This window comes from Dermacentor andersoni, chromosome 1 (assembly GCF_023375885.2).
Source record: "Dermacentor andersoni chromosome 1, qqDerAnde1_hic_scaffold, whole genome shotgun sequence".
Lineage (NCBI taxonomy): Eukaryota > Metazoa > Arthropoda > Arachnida > Ixodida > Ixodidae > Dermacentor > Dermacentor andersoni.
Window position 1 is genome coordinate 268,862,835 of NC_092814.1, and position 18,886 is coordinate 268,881,720.

The window sequence follows — 18,886 nt, forward strand, 5'->3', positions numbered from 1 at the left end:
GCGAAATACCTTCGTGTAATTATAATAACCCTAATAGGACTACTTTCGAAAAAAAAAAGGAAAGGGCCCAGAGGGCTATACTACGAGAGCTATGACTGATAGTTTTCTATATATATATATATATATATATATATATATATATATATATATATTCATCTCATCTATTGAATCGCATGCGCGCGCTGTTTCTTTGTCTCTGCGTGTAGTACAGTTAAGAGAGCCAGTTTAAGGGCGGAGAAGAAGAAAGAAGAGAAAAGCAAAAAACTGCAGCGCCGTGGTTTTAAAGCGCACCCGTGGTAGAGAAACGGAATGCGATATAAGCGTGCGTAGCCATGATACGCACACGACAAACTGCCTTAAAATATTTAGACACAATGTTTATGTGTCGCCTATTGATGAAAGTGCACCTGTAGAGTTTGCCTGGCTTGCGATGTCGTGTCGTGAAGTGATGAACAACCGCACATATTCATACTGATAGTACCTTCTTCCCTCCCTCTCCTTTCTTACTTTTATTCCCTTAAACCCCTTCCCCTGTGTAGGGGTAACAAACCGGAGGTGTGTCTGGTTGACCTCCTTACCTTTCCTTCCTTCTTTTCCTCCTCCTCCTCCAGTCGCTCGCCGCACCCAACCACGCATGGGTCCAAAAGCACCGGCCATAGTTCTGGTGCGGTGGTTCACTCGCTCGTTAGCAACTTGACCCGGGATTCAGAGGCCATTTTGCAGTAAGAGGGAGAAACCGGGGTCGAGATTGACGATTGCGCTAGCGGACAAAGATAAAGATAATAATAATAATAATATATGGGGTTTTACGTGCCAAAACCACTTTCTGATTATGAGGCACGCCGTAGTGGGGGACTCCGGAAATTTTGACCACCTGGGGTTCTTTAACGTGCACCTAAATCTAAGTACACGGGTGTTTTCGCATTTCGCCCCCATCGAAATGCGGCCGCCGTGGCCGGGATTCGATCCCGCGACCTCGTGCTCAGCAGCCTAACACCATAGCCACTGAGCAACCACGGCGGGTAAAGATAAAGATAAACGTGTGTCCTATCGTCGTCTCTTGGTTCGGGCATGTCTTTTTTTAATACTACCATGTTTAGTCTCACCTTGTTTCATATCCAGCATATCATAAAAGTTCGTATCCTTCTCTCACCTAGGTTGCGGTAGAGCGATTTACGGCGCAATAAAGCCCGTTTCAGGTCCTGTTGGTCTTTTAGGAGTAAAGTTGACCAGCTACCATAATATACAAGACTTCTTTTAGTACAGGCCAGTCGTCGGAGTCCTGGACGCCTCATATAGGAAGAGTTGTTTGAAACAAGGTGCGTCTTAACCATGACATTTGGGGGAAGTCGGGGCTAAACATGGAGTATCTACACTTGCCCGCGGTTCCTTGTGCTCCGTGACGTTCTGATTTCATTTGACTTGGGCTGTAAAAAAAAAGTCATGTCTCCTTGAGAATAGCTTGTAACTTTGGAATCGAAACAGGCAGTAGCAGTGAAAGAAAAGTGCGTCTATTATGTATATATAGCTTTCCAGAGAAGCAAACCTGCAAATGGCCAGATGTCAAATAAATGCGTTGCGGCTTTATGGGGTGTATGGTGTCTGGCTAACCGATATGATTAAGAAATCCGTATTTTCTCTTACTTTTTCAATTATTTATACTTTCTAAGTTGTACCAATGCTTCCTAACGGATAAGGTAACGAAGGCAACCACATTTTTTATTTTTATTTCTATGCTTATCTTGCTATATCTGTGTAGTGCAAAGCTGCCTATTCGTTTCTTATGAGACTCTTCAGCTTCTTGCTTCAGATTACCGCGTCCGCAGGGGACGGGAGGATGATGCGCTGAAAAACGACTATGACGGTTAATTCTCATGACTCGTTGAATCAAGAGATCCTTCTGCCAGGCCGCAAGGAGGTGTTTGGTGGTGTGTTTTTAATTCCGCGAGCCAGGTTGTGCAGAAAGCACGATATTTCCCGGTCATTTGTACTCGACTGTCTTCTGTGAAAAAAAAAAATGACGAGGAATAAAAAATAAAATGTTAAAAAGAGCGAAATACTGGAAGTAGCACTGGAAGGAAATATTTCAGAGGTTCCTCCCACACCACTTTCTCTTATTGAACCACGCCCATGGACCAGAAGATGACTCTGCGTCCTGACGCGCAACTTGGGTGTGAGTTTCCATCAGGAAGATATTCGTTCACATGCCGAGATACATTATTCAAGGAACAGTTATCACCAGCGCTCAGCCCCCGCTTCTTTGACGTGTTCAATGCGTTCCGACAGAAGCGATCGGAATGCTGCGTGGTTCAGGTGCGCGCCAGTCCTAACAAGACCAAGTGCACTACGAAGACTTGTGAGACAATGTTCGAAACGTTACGTTCGTGCACAGGCGCACGTGCTGTGTTTTTATTTGAGAAGATTCAGGATACGTGCAGCTCATGGTGGTTGGCTTACAGGACACTTAGTAGGTAAGCGCTATACTCGATGGAAGCGGTTTTACTTTGATTAGGACGCGCGCGCACAGCATTTGGGCTCGTATTAATAGGTTTGGCGAACACAGGTGGGAATAACGCAGCATGCTGTTCCTCTTGTTGACAAAAATATTCGCAGACGTTTCGCCTGACGTCTCAGCACACAATATTGTCCTGCAAACCTAATCGGTGGCCGAGTTGAGGTTTCAGCAGGCTGCACAGCCGCTATAGAGTACAGACGCTGAAGGTGGGCAGCCGGCAGATCACAATGGAAAACTGCATAGGTACACACTATACTGGCGTGGAGGTGCATATTACGCAGGCACAAATGCACAAGTTCACAGACTCTGTAAGCTGTATTAGGTACAGTAATGAACAAATGAATCGAATGACACGAAGAGGCGAGCGCTGGTTAACAATTCCCGCGCTTCTGCGAAATGAATCAATTACTGGGCAATGCCGAACGATTTCTTGACAGCTTTGCGTCAAGGAAAGCAGGTCACTTGCAGTACATCGGCATTCTAACCAATGACTAGGGATTGCTGTCTAATCAATTTGCTCTTTACACGCCCAAGTAGCTGTGAATACTTGCGCAGCTCGAGATTTACATCTTCCATTGTCTGGAACAGCCGCTAAGTAAAGGTGCATACTCGTATCGAGATGTAGTCAAGATAGGAGCGGAAACATTAAAGCCTTTGGGTATGTACCACGAGGCTCCACGAAGAAAAAAAAAAGACAATGGGTTATGGGTTGAGTGATATGCAAAATAATGTTGAAGCGTAGTTTGTTTATTTGTTCGTTTGCTTGCCTGCTTGCTTGCTTGCTTGCTTGCTCGCTTGCTCGCTTGCTCGCTTGCTCGCTTGCTCGCTTGCTTGCATGCTGTCATGCTTGCCTGCTCGCTTGCTCGCTTGCTCGCTTGCTCGCTTGCTCGCTTGCTTGCATGCTGTCATGCTTGCCTGCTCGCTTGCTCGCTTGCTCGCTCGCTTGCTCGCTTGCTCGCTCGCTCGCTTGCTCGCTTGCTCGCTTGCTTGCTTGCTCGCTTGCTCGCTTGCTTGCATGCTGTCATGCTGTCATGCTTGCCTGCTTGCCTGCTTGCTTGCTTGCTTGCTTGCCTGCTTGCTTGCTTGCCTGCTTGCTTGCTTGCTTGCTTGCTTGCTTGCTTGCATGCTTGCTTGCTTGCTTGCATGCTTGCTTGCTTGCTTGCATGCTTGCTTGCTTGCTTGCTTGCTTGCTTGCTTGCTTGCTTGCTTTTATCGCTATGTGTTAGTCACCTGAATGGAGCTCGGGCACTACGATGCACTTAAATTTCTGTGCGCAGTATTCCTGTGAAACCATGTGTTTGCAACGTACTTGTCAAAGTCTCCGCATGAAGTCCTTTTTTTTTCTGGGTCGTTTATGCATCTAAACCTGTTCATTAACACGGCTCCATAACATACCATACACGATTTCCATTTCTTTTTTTGAAGTTGACGAAAATGTTTTGAAAGCTTGTTCACAATTACATATTTGTCATCGTCTCCGTGCTGCTGCTGAACACGAGGTTGCGGGTTAGGGTCCCGGCCGCGGCGACCGCGCGTTGATGGGGCGTAATCGAACAAACGCTCAACAGGCGGCGGAAATTAATCTCTAGCCATCCACTACGGCGTCGCTCGTAGCCTATTGTACAGCTTCTGGATGCTAAAATCCACTATTCAATTTTAACGTTTAATATTGTTCACTTTGGTTGAAAAAGACGTGTTTAGTTGCCGTGTGTAGCTCATTAGAGCCATTGCCAATAGCATCCTCTTTGCAGCGGTTCGCCCTGATGCGCAGGGTGTTAAAAAAATGTAACGGAAAAGAAAAGAAAGGAAGAACATTTGACAGGGACTCGACGGAAAGAAAAGACGTGCTTAGTAAATTTTATTTCGTTTTTGTTAGGTTGCACTTGAAAAAGTTTTCTGCAGGGGCTCTGTAACAGCTTTCAAGTGTTGCCAAGTCTGCTCTGCTCACCCAAAATTAATTTCCTGTGGTTGACACGAGCATAAAAGTACAACAACAACAACAACAACAAAAAGAACGACGATGGCAACAACAGACATGCAGAGGAATATCGTGCGCCATGTGGGCCAAATCCGTTGAATGCACTGATTCAAGTTTGGGCCGACAGGAATAAACGACTGACTGCTGCCTTGGGAGTGAAAATCAAGGCTAGCTTGTTCAGAAAAGTAAAAGTAAAAGTAAAACACACGAATGAGTGAAACGGTAACTACAGGTAACACCCTGGACTTTCAGCTGGTGGTATATGTTGCAAATATAGCGATCCCACTATAACGAGAAGGAAAGAGCAAACATGTATGGGACGAACCCCCACACCACCCCTCCCACCCCCACCCCATCGGGGGGCGGGGGTGGCAAGTGACTTCGCGACAAAAGTACTGCGGCATCCCTGACCACGGCGCTGCGTAGAAGACAAGGACAGCGGCTAAGCAGCGCGAAGTTTATACCGCCCACTCCGAAGCTCGAGCGTGCGCTGCCGAGATATGGGCGCACGTGAACGAAGGCTCACACAGACCCTGCTTTCGACCGTGCGAAAAAAGCAAGATTGTGCGCACAAACCGAGGTAACCAGTAGTTTGAAGTAAAGTTAGCGTCCCAAGCTTGTACAGCTTAGCTTGCAGGAATTCTTTTAGTTTAAAGCGAGATTAAGAATTCTGAAGCACAAATACGTTGTTGCACATGATACTTGCGAAAACACGCGAGCAAGCTTCAATTGTTACTTCCAACCACTCAACAATTCGGCACGTGCTTTAAGACGCTTCACAACTTGCCTTCGTGCAGAAATTCGCCGCCGCATTGTGCTATCCTCATGCTGCTTGTGAAGTTTTGTTCAACACGTTGCAGAATCCATTTAATTAGCTGCCCTTTAATATTTAAAATGCAGTATTTGCTATGCTTTCGTGAACTGCTGATATTGTGTGTCGCTACTTTATTCTCTTCACAACTAGAAGTTGTAACGCCAGAACAGCGTTTCTAAAACTCTGGGCTTCACACGAAACAGGCTATGTTACATTTTGACTTGCTAGCACAAATCCTGACGCGAAATAATTGTATATTTACTGCGTGGCGCGTTTGAGCTTGATTACTGTTCTTTATAACTTAGTTAGGAACTCAGATATTACTGCACAGCTTAAGAGTAGCTTCAAGAGGTACTGGAGTCTCTGCATTTATTAAGATTCTTTGAAAAATGCTCTCTTACTTCGTTTAACGACTTGCACTAATGAAACATAGGCCTTCATTTTCTTTATATATGGGTAGGAACAATTAGTTGTCCAAAGTTATTACGATTTGCTAGGCTGACTAAATATTGGAAACCTGAATCCTGCACGTGTAATTAAGAGTGTAATTTGAGTGTGAAGTACATGAAAAGTTTTGTGCTTCACCGTAGAATATTTTCTGGCAACAGTTCTGGCGCTTGTTAATATGAGCGAGATAGCTGTCTCAGTAACTTTACAAAATATTACAGAGTCCTTTATGCCGAAGCGACGATGAAAGTTTACAATACGGCTTCAATATTCACAATCTTTAAACGAGCTACCTATCATTCGATGTCATCGTGCATCCTTCGAGAGCACTCATTGAATCAGGTTCCTCTGAAAGTTGAGCACATTAGTCATCAGACGCCCTTAGGGCGTCCCCTTCCTTGGGAAACCTCCTGAATTTTAGTTTAGTAGAATCTCGCATGTAACTAGCTATGGAATAGCCACGAGGTTTTGCGACCTTCGGTCCATTATGAGCCAAGCAATCCATGCCATCTTTAAAGCATCGCATGCGCAAGAGTTGTTGTTGGGGAAAAACAATGTTTGTACCCTTGTGCGTAAATACTTTCCAGGGCCTGAAGAACTTGCGGGAAAGCACTCGTCGATGTAGCACGAGTATGCCTTTGTGTTTCAAGGACCACGCGCTCTATAACTCCTACGGTTCCCCTAAGGAGAGGGAAATGATTTATGTTGAAGCACACACACACACACACACACCCACAATCAAGGAGTAATGTCGGCCTTGATTGCGAAAACGCCGTTTAGCGATAAGAGATCACGGAACTGAGCAATCGAAAGAATAACGTAAACATTAAGTACAGCTGCCGACTGCTGCTTATTTTTCAGCACTATTGCTAATGAAGTGACGGCTCCCCATACAGCGGTAATGCCAAAATATGAAAATGCATACAAAATATAAGAGACACGAAGTAGCGTTTACAACATGCTGCTTCAGCCGGCAGGATAGTTGGACTTTCACCAACGTGTTCACATTGAGACAAAATAGTTGAAACAGATTAGTGGTGAGACAGACTAGTTTGTGACAGCATCGCTTGAGGTTCACCAGGTATCACAACGGTGGCTACGGTGAATACGCTTAAAGTCCACTTCCACAGAGTGATTATATGAAGCAAAATATATATTGCGATGCGCCGCTGAATACTTGCGAAGCTACGCAGACGCAGCAGCCCGTATCTCAGATCTGAAGAGGTCTGAAATGAGCATTTGGCAAGTCTTGCAAACTACCTTGTAGTGTACGATTAAAACGGTATATATAGATAGCGCCACAGATCTGCCCACTGTAAGGTGAATCTGAAGCTATGTGTATGGGCGTGGGGGAACGCGCAAAGGTTTGGGGGACGCGCATCTGTCTGTGGGTCGGAATAATATGGGTCAGAATAACAATTTTGTGAGTGGGCTTTCACATTGGCTATTAAAAAGTTGCTTGCGATTTCTTCGGCATTAAGAAACCGAGAGCGATCGAAACATTAAAAAAAATTCGATGTCCTCCCATTGCTAAATGTGTTTCTTTCCCCCCTTCGCTCCCCCAAACATCTTCACTGGAGTCGCTTGTCATATTGCCCAAGATGTGTCATTCTGAAGTGTAAAGTTAGTGAACACAGATGGACCGCCCGTTGCTGACAGCGATTTCTTGTTTGAATTCAGCAGTGCAGCATCATCTGTGCCTGCTGCATTGGCCGACCTATTTCCGACCCGCTTTTACAATATTACGCATCGCACCAAACATAACATAACTTGATATGGCATCGCGAGCAGGTTTCACTGCCGCAGCTCAGAATGAAGTCACGACAATAGCCTGTCCTGACGCAATACGGGATAAACCCTGTCTGAACATAGCCGAATGTGTGACAAAGCGCGACCTTATGCTGCGTCACATTAGAGAAGTTTTTTAGCATGCTTGTAATATTGCTATATTAGGCAAAATCTGGTATATGATCTACATGGCGGGATACCTTTTAAGCGAATTTGTTGCATTGTCACTAGCATTTTGATGACGTCCAACACGCGACCATTGTCCGATAAAGGCAGTTCAACGCCTATCATTCTTTCTAAAGTTCTTCAGCTGTTTCTTAGAAGGAGCAAACAGCGTCATCAGAAATGCCAAGTAAATGCACGAAACTTCCACTCGAGCTACGGTGGCCGATATTTCCGAGCCTCTTTGGAAAGACTAATGGATTTCGGAGGAGACGTGACAGGCAGCGTAGTGACCCGTCAAAAGTGACGTCGTCATTCAGGGCGGCGGCGGCAGGCGTGGGATCGAGTCAAGCATTGTGCGCTACTCGTGACTGGGGGATGGGGGGGGGGGGGGCGCACCGCTCAACAACAAAGAAACGGCAACCGGGGCCCACTTTGTTACGAAGTCCATACGCGCTCCAGCTTTGTGCGCTTACCTTTTGTTCGTTCTGATGCGTTCGCTTTGCGCAAAACTCGTGAATTTGAACGACTAACGAAAGTAAAGAAAACGCAACAAAAATAGGAGAAACGCAAATGAGACATGCGAGAGCGCAAAGGCAGAAAAGTAGGAGGCAGAGCGGAGAGGAAAAAGAAAAAAGGAATGAAAAAGAGGGAGACGAATCTTAGCACATGCAAAGTGAACACTCATTGTGCGCGTGTGTGTCCCTAGTAATGCCGTGCGTCCTTCGTGCAGGCACGCGTGTGCGCTGGTTCCGAATGAGCCGAGCACTGGCGTTTCGTTCCCCACTTCTCTTGTTCCGAGTCATTGGCGTAACGCGAGCGTGGCCCGTCTGGAACGCAACGCCAAGGCGTTCCCCGCCCTACTCGAGAAGGGGGCTGCGCCGCGGTGCAAGCGAGAGCGTGACTTCGTACACTTGCCGTCTCCTTGGAGCCGCCAAGGTCGCGCTTCCCGCGTGCGCCCGGGCCGACCGACAATTTCCGAAACGAGCCCAGCGGCGCATGTATGTAACGCGATGTAACATTTGTCCAAGTAGTGCTACGTCGTAGTACAGTTGGAATGGTGGTTAGAATGACACCACTCTCGCAGCATTGCTTACCACTCTCAAGAGACGGTCGAAGCGGAGCTAAGGCGGAATACTGATGACACCTGGTTACGTATGTTTTGGAGGGACGCCATTGTATACACGAGGGAGGCTGCAATGATTCGGCTTTGCAGTATTTCTGCAATGTTATAGTATTTTCAATACGGCACTCCGTTCCAATATATGGCACTCCGTTGATATTTAATGTCGAGTCGGTATGCGCGTTTACAGTAAGAGTGCCGTAGGGCGCCCCCGTTACATCTGACACATCATCGCATTTATGTAATGCACATCTGCTCGTGCCACCATGGCTCGCATGTAGAACGACAGGTCTTGGGTGACGGCGGCGGCGCTCGTGTCACGTGTTTGAAATGCGAATTCGTACGAATTCGTATTGCCTACCTGGACCCAACGTGAACGCGTCGCTAGCGAGTGGCACAAAACGCGCACAAACCATTTGAAAAGTGATTCCCCTCCCTTCAGTGCAATGCCTCATACTCGATGTGATGTCCCTGTTCATTTACCTCTGGCTGAAGTACTTATGAGATCACGTTCCCAATACGTGATGCTCATTTTTATGAATCCGGCGTCCCTCAACTAGCATGATGCGATGCCCAATACAGGCAATTCATCCGAATGGGGCTAGCGACGAAGGGGGAAGGAATACGCTTTAAATAGAATGGGAATAATGGACGGTAGTCTTACGCCAATCCTAATGATTTTAACACTGTTTAAGTTAACAGCATACAAACGTAAAAGAAAGGAAGGGAGGAAGAAACGTTAGACACCACCCACATAGAAAAATCAGTGTGCGGGGAAGAGACGAAACCGTTTATTACAATATTTACAGGCTGCTGCTACCGCAGAATGGCTGACAGCATCTCACGCAGCATGTCCAGTCTTCTTTCTCTTCGCGGAGCGAAGAGGTCCTTTAACGGCATGCTCATACGCGATGCCCCGTAACAATGTAACGCAGCCGCTTCTCGACGACAATTTCTGGTCGATGTGAAACTTCAACGAGCTCAGTCGAGGAAACGCGTAGAAACCTGTCAGGGCATGGCAAGCTCAAGGCACGGTGTCCATACCCCATCTCAGGAGATAGGCCACGCGCTGCTGAAACGTGTGATGACGCCCTGCAGTTCAGTCATCGTGCCAGGCCCCCTTTTTCTTCAGCCGCCAACACCCTCCGTTCGCGTGCCCCCTCTATATTTAAAACCGCGCCCAGTTCCAAGCTGTGGTCGCTGCCACTGGTTGTGCCTGTTCTAGAGCTGCTTTGAGCGAACTCCAGGCCCCTCGGTTCAGTTCTAGCATTGCCCTCGCAACAACAACAAAAACGAAAAAAAGAAAAAAGTCAACAGTAAACGCAGGCGCGCTCTGGCGCGTTAACCCACTGGCCCGGCCTCGGTGCCCCAAACAAGCGACGGCTATAAATGCGCGCATCTGGCGCACGCTGCAATCGCAGTGTGCCTCGCACTGCGTGCGCAGTCATTTCTCTCTTCGACTTCTGTGTCGGCTATTGCACGCTTTTTCAGCCGGCGCTCGCCGCGCGCCGCTTGTTTTTAAGAACGAGAGCTAGGACGGGACTTGTCAGCTTGCGCTGCAGCGCTTGCGTTATGCGTTCAACGGTTGCGCTGACAGTCTGCTGCGAGCGTAACGAACTCTGCGCGTAAATTTGTACGCCACCTATGGGTCTCGCGTGCGGCTGGCACGCGGAGGGAGGAGATCCGGTGGGGGACGACCGCGTATTTTGAGGAACGCCGAAATGCGGGTGTCGTATACGTATAGTTCTCGAAAAGGACACAACGTGCGCGCTCTGTCTTTCTTTTCCCTCGTAAAAGACAAACAAGTAAATTCGTTGTCGACATTGCAAATAGAGAGATAGAGAGAGGTGGGGAGGAGGAAATAACGGACGCAGAAAAATTTGACGAACTTTAAAACGAAAATTTCAGGCATTGAAAGATATCCCCTCGCGAGTATGCTATATGAGGTGTGGTGCTTTTGGAGAGGGATCGTACATATCATGATTACGCCTTTCTTCTGAAAATACTCGCGTTTAAATTGGTTTTACTAAAGCTGTGCGAAGTGGCATAGACAGTAAATAACGCTTGCAATGACTACAAGATGATGGGGCATCCATGAATGTTCAAAAGAAAGACATTGTATTAAAGCGTAAGATCTGTGTTCCGTCCACATCACGCCGGTCCGTAGGCAAATTGAATAAATAAATTTGCAACAAAAACTAAGTAAGGCAACACACTACAAAAATGCAAGCTTGGCTATGAAACGCAAGTTGCAGTACTAAGGTGTTACCCAACTGTTCCTATCGGCAATTAGCCCCCCCAACCAAAAAAAAAGAAAAGAAAAGCAAACTACTCATCTACGCTGTATTACTATTCATTTCGTTAGGAGCTTCAAGCGCCTTAATTGCGTGTCTGCGCGTGAGTGCACAAGCGCTAACAGATAGCCTGTGGGTGTCCGCGTCAGTGTTCGTATGCTGGAACGGCAGTTGATATGTCTCTAAATCCTAAGGCAGTTAAGGCAAGTTCTGGGTCAGTAAAATAGTTGTCCTTGTAGCTGAAATTATAACGCTACTGTCTCAGTATGTGCATAGAAGCTTCAGCAATGGTCATCCCGAAAGAAAGCGATAAGATGCCAGCGCATGCATGCACACCGGTGTGTTCTGCTTGGAGTACAGGGCGCGCGTCATACCATGCACGCTGTACATGACCTGGGTAAACGGCATTTCGCAGCTCACTTAGCAACATGAGTACCCAACGGCGACAAACAGAAGATGAGTGTAGGGTTTTTCTAAAGCAATCCCCCATACAGGCTCCACAGAAATTGCAAAACTTAAAACCAAACTGTAGGTGGCTTAGCATCCCAAAACAACACAAGAGCCCCCATCGGAATGTGTGCCACCGCATCCGGGATTCGAACCTCCAGAGGCCTGCTGCTATGCAGCTCAACGCCATAACTACTGTGCCATCACGGCGGGTCCCCAGCAATCACACATCCGGTTAGCGTATTCGAGAAGTATGACTTTCTTCTGTAGACACTTTATGCGTATAAAAAAAATCCTAGCTAATAATCCACCTGTTGCGAGCTCTGTCACCAAGAACGTGACTTGCTATTTCATGCTGCAAAGTGAATCCATGATAGAACGTATAAACGCGACTGAACGACGATGTAGAAAGAAACAGATACACAGAGACAGCGCTGTTTCTGTGTATCTGTTTCTTTCGACGTCCTCGTTCAGTCGCGCTTATACACTCTATCATGGATTCTAACCAACTAGCCCGCCAACGTGTTTTAACGAAGTTCATTTGCAAAGTGAAATATTGTTTGTTAGTAGTTTACTTACTTTCCTATCCGAACACTTGGCTCCCAACTATATACGCCGGCAAGCCAGATTACTTTCCAAGTAAAAAATAACTAAAGAATGTGTACAACGAAAACAATAATAACGATATATATATATATATATATATATATATATATATATATATATATAGACATATAGTAGCCTCTTGTTGGACGCCTTTTATCAGCGAAGCATTTCTTTGCGATCCTCGCCGGGTTTTCGTGACCGTGAGTACTGCGTGGCTGTTCTCTTGCTGAATAGACCAACCAATCACAGTGGAGGACGCACGCGATGTCACCGCCGCTTGGTCCCTTGCGCCGCCACCAGATGGCACTCGCCTCTGCGCATCCGCGGCAACAGCGGCCCTGCGTCGGAAAAAAAAAAAAGATGCAGAAATACGCCAGGACACCCCGCGATCTTTATCTTCAGCCATTGCACCACCACCAGATGACGCTTGCCTTCACGCATCCGCGGCGGTGGCCGTGTGGAGAAAAGAATAAACACAAACTTGTATTTCGACTCTTTATGCACCCACACAAAGCTTCGCTGTATGTATATTCCAGCTCGTTGAACCTGCTGTTTATTTTTGTATTTCTGTCTCCATTATTCCTTAGTCAATCCACTGCCTATCCGTCAGGCTTCCATCGCGTACGCTTTTGCTTGATGTTCTTGAATCGCCTTGTCCTAATTTCCAATTCAAACATCATATCTTTATACTTCATAAGTTTACCAGCTGAGTAATCATGTTTACTACGACACTCCTCATCGCAGGCAGCAACAAGGTGGGCCGTTTGGCCAAAACATGCCCATGACTCCGGGTGGATCAAGTGATCCCAATAGGATGGCCTTCGCCTCTAATCGCACCCCGACTAGCCCACAGTGGTCTGCTCCATCATGGCCACCAGCGCCGGAAACCCCAGACGCACCAGTCTACTGCAGCACGGGCGGACTGTTCCCCATGCAAGGTGGCGGACACACGCCGTCCACGGGCCAGAGGTCGGCGTCGCCCAACGGCCGGTTCACGTCGAGCGGACCCAAGTTCCCCATTCCGCCGCCTCCGCCCGCAGGCGCCATGTCCCCGCCGACACAAAATACGTTCGGAATACCGCCGCCGCCACCGGCTGGACAAGGGAGGTCGCCAACGTCCAGCGGCGGCTACAGTCCCAACACCTTCCAAATACCTCCACCACCACCACCCGGTGGTCGACCGGGAAGTGCCTCGCCTTCTGTCTCTGGCGGTGGACGCAGCCCCGGTGCCTTCTACATACCACCACCGCCATCACAGTCCCTGGGAGGCATGGTATCCTCGCCAACGAGTGCCACTGGGGGCTACGAAGACCAGTCGTACTCGTACCCTCCGCCACCGCCGCCTATCGCATCGTCGTCGCCGGTGCCGGGTGTTTATGGCAGCGGCGGGCCATTCCGCCATGAGCCGGCCACACCACCCCCTCCGCCACCTCCGCCCGTTTCGCAGCAGGTTCCTGCGCCGCCGCCACCGCCGCCGCTGCCTCCAGTACAAGGCGGCGGCCCAGGAGGACCACCGCCGCCGCCACCTCCACCGCCACCTCCACCACCACCGTCGGGTGGTGGACCTACATGGAAACAGAAGCAGGTCAGTATATCAAAGAGAGAAACTTCGACATGCCTCTCGCACTTGTTCCTCAATCTTGCTTCCATATTGACATCATAGAACAGCAACCATACGGAGATCCTGGAATCAAGGTCTGAGGTACGAGCAAGAACGTGGGAGACGGAACTCAAGAACAGATGATAACGTAGGCTCTGAGTTCTTTGTTGCTCTTCCTAGCGTACCGACTTAGCACGCGATGCTGCTCCAGAAGGGGACGGTCGGAAAAGTTTGGGAGGGCTCACAAAGAAAACTTTCCTTTTAAGAATGCACAAATTAGGACAGAACGAAGACCATCCCCGAGTTCAACTACGTGATCCCTGCGACGACTCAATGACTACAGACTTCAGCCTTCGGCACTAAGTGATTTGTTAGATTTCTCACAGTAGCAGTCATATTGCAACAATATTCAAAAATTCTGTTAAATCGATCTTTCCAGCTGCAGAGAATCCCGGTATGGTATGGTATAATATAAAAAACTTTATTCAGGTGCTCCAGGTCGCGCTAGATTCCTAGCCCGAAGCGGGCTGCTCCCACGTCCCAAAAATAATCTAGTCCGAATTCACAAAGCTTTTTGTTTGTGAGCGCTGTTTGTAATTGGCTGGCCGCCTTCGCTAACAGCATGTCCGACATCACGATTGGCAAGCAACTGCTCTTACGAAAAGGTATAGCGTAAAGACATGTTTGTGAGCATGGGTTTGAATTCACAAAGCTTTTCGTTCGTAATTGTTTTTTGCTATTAGCCGGCCGCCTTTGCGAATATATGTCCAGCACGAGGATTCGCTGGTATTTTCTCTCACGAATAATTCCAGCGTAAGAGCTTTTTGCGAATACGGGCCATGGATCGTGCAGCCTTCCACAACGGCGTCGCTCATGTGGTGTGAAATGTGGTCAGTTATTATCAGTATATAGAAGTACGGCATTGCACAAACATTTGTTCACCATAAAGAAGAAGAAAGCGTTTTATCGCAGAAGTGGTTTTTCTCGAGGCTATCCGCGGAAATTCGGCATGCCCCATGGTACGCGCGCTTCAGCCCGAAAGGATAACCGTATCTTACCCGCTTGTCCCCTTCATGGGAGGGGAATGGTGTTGCATACTTTCGCTACGCTTTACCTCACCTGGGCCTCAAAGTTCAGGCGTTATTTCGGTGGTCTTCTTGAGATTGCTTCTTGATTCTATGGCAGAACAACTTCATCTATGGCAGAACAACTGCAGCTTGGGCAAGTCGGAACAGATTAATCATAAACGATGCGCAACAGAAGGTAGACACAAGCAGAGAGCACAAGGGTGGCGTACTTTTCGTTATTTGTCCACGTTCTCTTGCACAGCGTTTATCATGAATCTAGCCTATAGTCACACACACGGAGCTCGCGATGTCACTGATGATGATGATTATTATTATTATTATTATTATTATTATTATTATTATTATTATTATTATTATTATTATTATTATTATTGGCATTTCCTTCGAAACGATGCGGCGACAAATAGTCATCTAGCATGCTTGAGCTAATCAGGTTTTACTATACTTCTATTGAGGTATAGTAAAATTTTGCCATTTTGCCTATCAAATACGTATTGGCAACTCCAACTAAATGCTCGCCCCCCTAGCAGCCGCGCCGAGAAACAGCTCATCCAGGTTCAATCTTGAAGCGAAAGAATACCTCCTATCACGACATGCGCTGAATGCCTCGTAGTTCTCGAATCGCCGTGGGGCCGCCGGACACAAGCCTGAAAACGAAAAAAAATAATAATATAGATGTCGAAAGACTTGTGTCATTATGCGTCACCGCGGTGAGAAGGTAGCAATGTATGATTTCATTTTTTCGCGAAAGAAGCGGACGACGCGCATCGGAGAGTGATTTGGATGACAAACTTCGCATTGGGAAAAGGTGACAACTGATACTATACCGGTTTGTTCGAAACACTTCACTCGGGACTTCTTTCTTTCCGGCGAGCACAACATTGCCTTCAATACCTTGCTGGCGTTTCAAATCGCGGAGTGTGCTTTGTTTAGGCAGGCGCCTTAATAAATTATAGTGACGTACGTTTAAGCGTCATTTGGCTTTGTTCGTTCATAGCTTTCTGCCCCAGCATTAGCGTTACTAGTGTTTTAAGCAGCAGGAATATTCTCGCTAAGGTACTTTTGTCTGCAGGCATGGTAGCAGGAATGATGACTGCCTCGGAAGGTCTGAAGTTGCTCATGACACATGCCGCGAGGCGACATATCGTTTTCATAGCATGCTTTAGTTTAGCGGTGCAAGCAGAAGATGCTGTATTCTTATTCAACGCGTTGAGTTGTCAGTTTATTTGCTCGCAAGAAATTTAGGAGCAACAGCAAGCAGCGTCCCTTCCAGCTTTGGAGCGTTCGATCTGCGCACAGCGCCGCTATAGTGGGTTGTGCCATACCCATAGGCGCCAAACCACACCAAGCTATCCCATTTAAACCAGGTAGCTTAGAGTTGCGCGCTTCCGGGTTCTGCTATGTGGTCTGGTGATCTCCTTTGTGTTCCTACTGACGGTGAAACCGAATCAAGGCCTTCAATGAGGCAGACCATTGAAAGCGTTTGGCCGTTCTCGCACAGCTTATTGATAGACAGCCTAAAAGAAGTTCGGCAGGCTTATCTGTAGAACCGTACACAATACGTTGAAGTTCAAGCAGCAAGCCTTTAAAATTGTAAGTTTTGTCTGGTGTTCCGCAGGGCTCAATGTTGGGGCCATTACTGTTCCCGATATACATAAATGACATTGCAACTGATATTGATGATCAGGTGACAGTGAAATTGTTTGGGGATGACTGTGTTATGTAGTCTATTATGGACAGTGTCTCTTCACACTTAGAGCTGAATAAAAACCTTTGTAAACGCGCGGATGCAAACGAAAAGGAGTGAGACTTATTTTTTCTTAATCAGTATTATTGCCTATAATTACAAAAATACCCGTTAAATGTTTGCTTGTTGTGTTAAACGACAATATATTCAAGCAGCCTTTTCTGTCAAGTATCTGGGTCTAACGATCAATAATACATTGAACTGGAATGAGCATTATCAATGACGTAAGGACGAAAGCGCTTAAGAAACTGTTTCTTTAAAAAGAAGCTTAACTACTCTCCATCAGCATATCTGGCAGCGTATCGCACCCTGGTTCTCCCGGTACTTGTGCACGGTTGTTGTTCGGCACCCTTATGTTAAGGCTGTTGTGAGGCTGGAGCGGATTCAGGTCGAGGCTTGCAGTTAGGTTCATTTTAGCTAACTACTGCAGTACGTCATCGGTGTCTAACGTGCTACGGCAGCTCCAAATGGAACCGTTCCAAGCTCGGCGATGCATAGCAAGACTAACTGTTTGCTCTACAACGGCAAAACTGGACTGCCACGTGATAAGTATTTGCTTCTTCCGTCGGAAGGGTCGTCCCACCTTAATTATACTAAAGTAAATCATACCAAGCTTTTTCAGAAATCCTTCTTTCCATACAAAAACGAGCAATGGAATAATCTGCCTGAATTTGTTATTAACTGCAGCGATGTTTATGCATTAGAAGATTACTAGAAGATTGTTGCACCTTCTGTAACGTCTCCTGCTTGGACAACACAGCTGTCCGCAGTACAGTGAAACTTCACTTGAAGGAACTTCAAGGGACCCCAGGGAAAAAGTTTGTTAAAGTGAAAGTTCACTAAACTGAAATAAGCAAGCGTGCGACAGCTTGTTGCCGTTATGTAAAAACAAAAGAACTGGTGGTCAAATTGTTTATCAACGCATTTATTTGTCACTCTGCTCTTTCCGATGCGACCGCGATTGCTTGGCGCTGGCTCTTAATCGTAAACAGTGACGATGCAGGGATCCCAAATGCCTTTGCAATGTCAAGTTGACGCTTCCCGGAGTACAGCCTACGTAAAATGTCCCGTTTTTCGTCGAGTGTCAGGCGCTTTCGTTTGCCGCTCATGGTTAACTAGCACGCGCACACTTCCTTGAGGCCAGGACGAATAGGCCTAGTACGGCTGAAGCTGTGGCTGGCTCTGGCTAGCTATGGCTGTGGAGCCAACTAAACGCACTAAACGTGAAAAAAACAGCAATGGTTTCGGCTGGCTGCGGCTTAGGTAGCCAATCCAGTTCAAAGCTAAACCGCTAAATGGCGGCGGTAAGCGATAACGCAGTAATGGAGCGCGGTCGGCGCGGTTCTCAACGTAAAAAAGCGTGGCAAAAAGGGCGGTTTATACTTGTTGAAGTGCTCAGTATGACCTAGGAGACATGGCATGGCGCCTCGGAAACTGTTCGTAGAAGTGAAATGCGCACTGCACTGAATTTCGTTAAACTGAAGGGCGTTTGCATAGGGTTCAATGGCGCGACGGTGGGGGTTTTAAAAAAAGTTCGTACAACTGAATACTTCGTTTAAATGAAGTTCGTTCAAGTGGTATTTTGCTGTATTACGAAATCAATAAATAAATAAATAAATAAATAAATAAATAAATAAATAAATAAATAAATCAATCAATCAATCAATCAATAATTTTTCGCGTGCGAACCTCAGCTTCATTTCTTCGGAACCTCCATGCTCGGGCAATCAAACCAATATTCGCGGCGCCATGGAAAATTTCCTTCTTGAATTCGATTGACCGCCCTTGCAACATTCGTTTGCTTAGCCCTCTTCTCCGCCACCTACATTATGGATCTGTTTATATCAATCTTAAAAAAAATGCAATAGCTTTTTTTTCTTTTTTTGCAAGGGTTCTCACAAAGAATTTTATTTCACTTATCGTACACTCAGGACTAATGCATTAAAGACGGAAGTAGTTTAAAAGAACAAGATGAATTACATCTAATACATCGATCAACACAATCTCTGAAAAAATGCAATAAATTCGTGTCGTATTACGGCTCTTGCCGCATACTGAGTAGTATTCGAATCAGCTAGAGAAAGAAATGAGCGCACACAAGGATGGCGGGTGTGATGACAACTCAATATTGTAAACGGCATGATTAATTAGGAAATAATCAGATGAAAAGTGACGTAACACGCTGTCAATAGACGCGTTTACATGGATGCGACAGTGGCGCACCGCATTTCTAGCGATCGCATCCTTGTAAGTGATGGCAATGCGCTAGTTAGTTAA

The 18,886-nt window shown here is 46.7% G+C and overlaps 1 protein-coding gene and 1 long non-coding RNA gene across 4 annotated transcripts in view; one reads left to right on the top strand and one right to left on the bottom strand.

Annotated features, from left to right (window-relative positions):
* Positions 1-18,886, top strand: part of LOC126548139 (uncharacterized) — a 118,337-nt gene that overhangs the window by 40,162 nt on the left and 59,289 nt on the right. For all 3 annotated transcript variants that reach the window (XM_055063134.2, XM_055063135.2, XM_050196257.3), the window contains exon 2: positions 12,919-13,759. In XM_055063134.2, the coding sequence (XP_054919109.1) occupies positions 12,919-13,759 (841 nt within the window). The remainder of the gene's footprint in view (positions 1-12,918; positions 13,760-18,886) is intronic.
* LOC140213429 (uncharacterized) lies at positions 12,312-13,585 on the bottom strand. Its single transcript, XR_011890320.1, has 2 exons — positions 13,502-13,585; positions 12,312-12,512 (listed from the first exon to the last, which is right to left on the bottom strand). It is a non-coding gene; the product is annotated as an uncharacterized lncRNA (long non-coding RNA).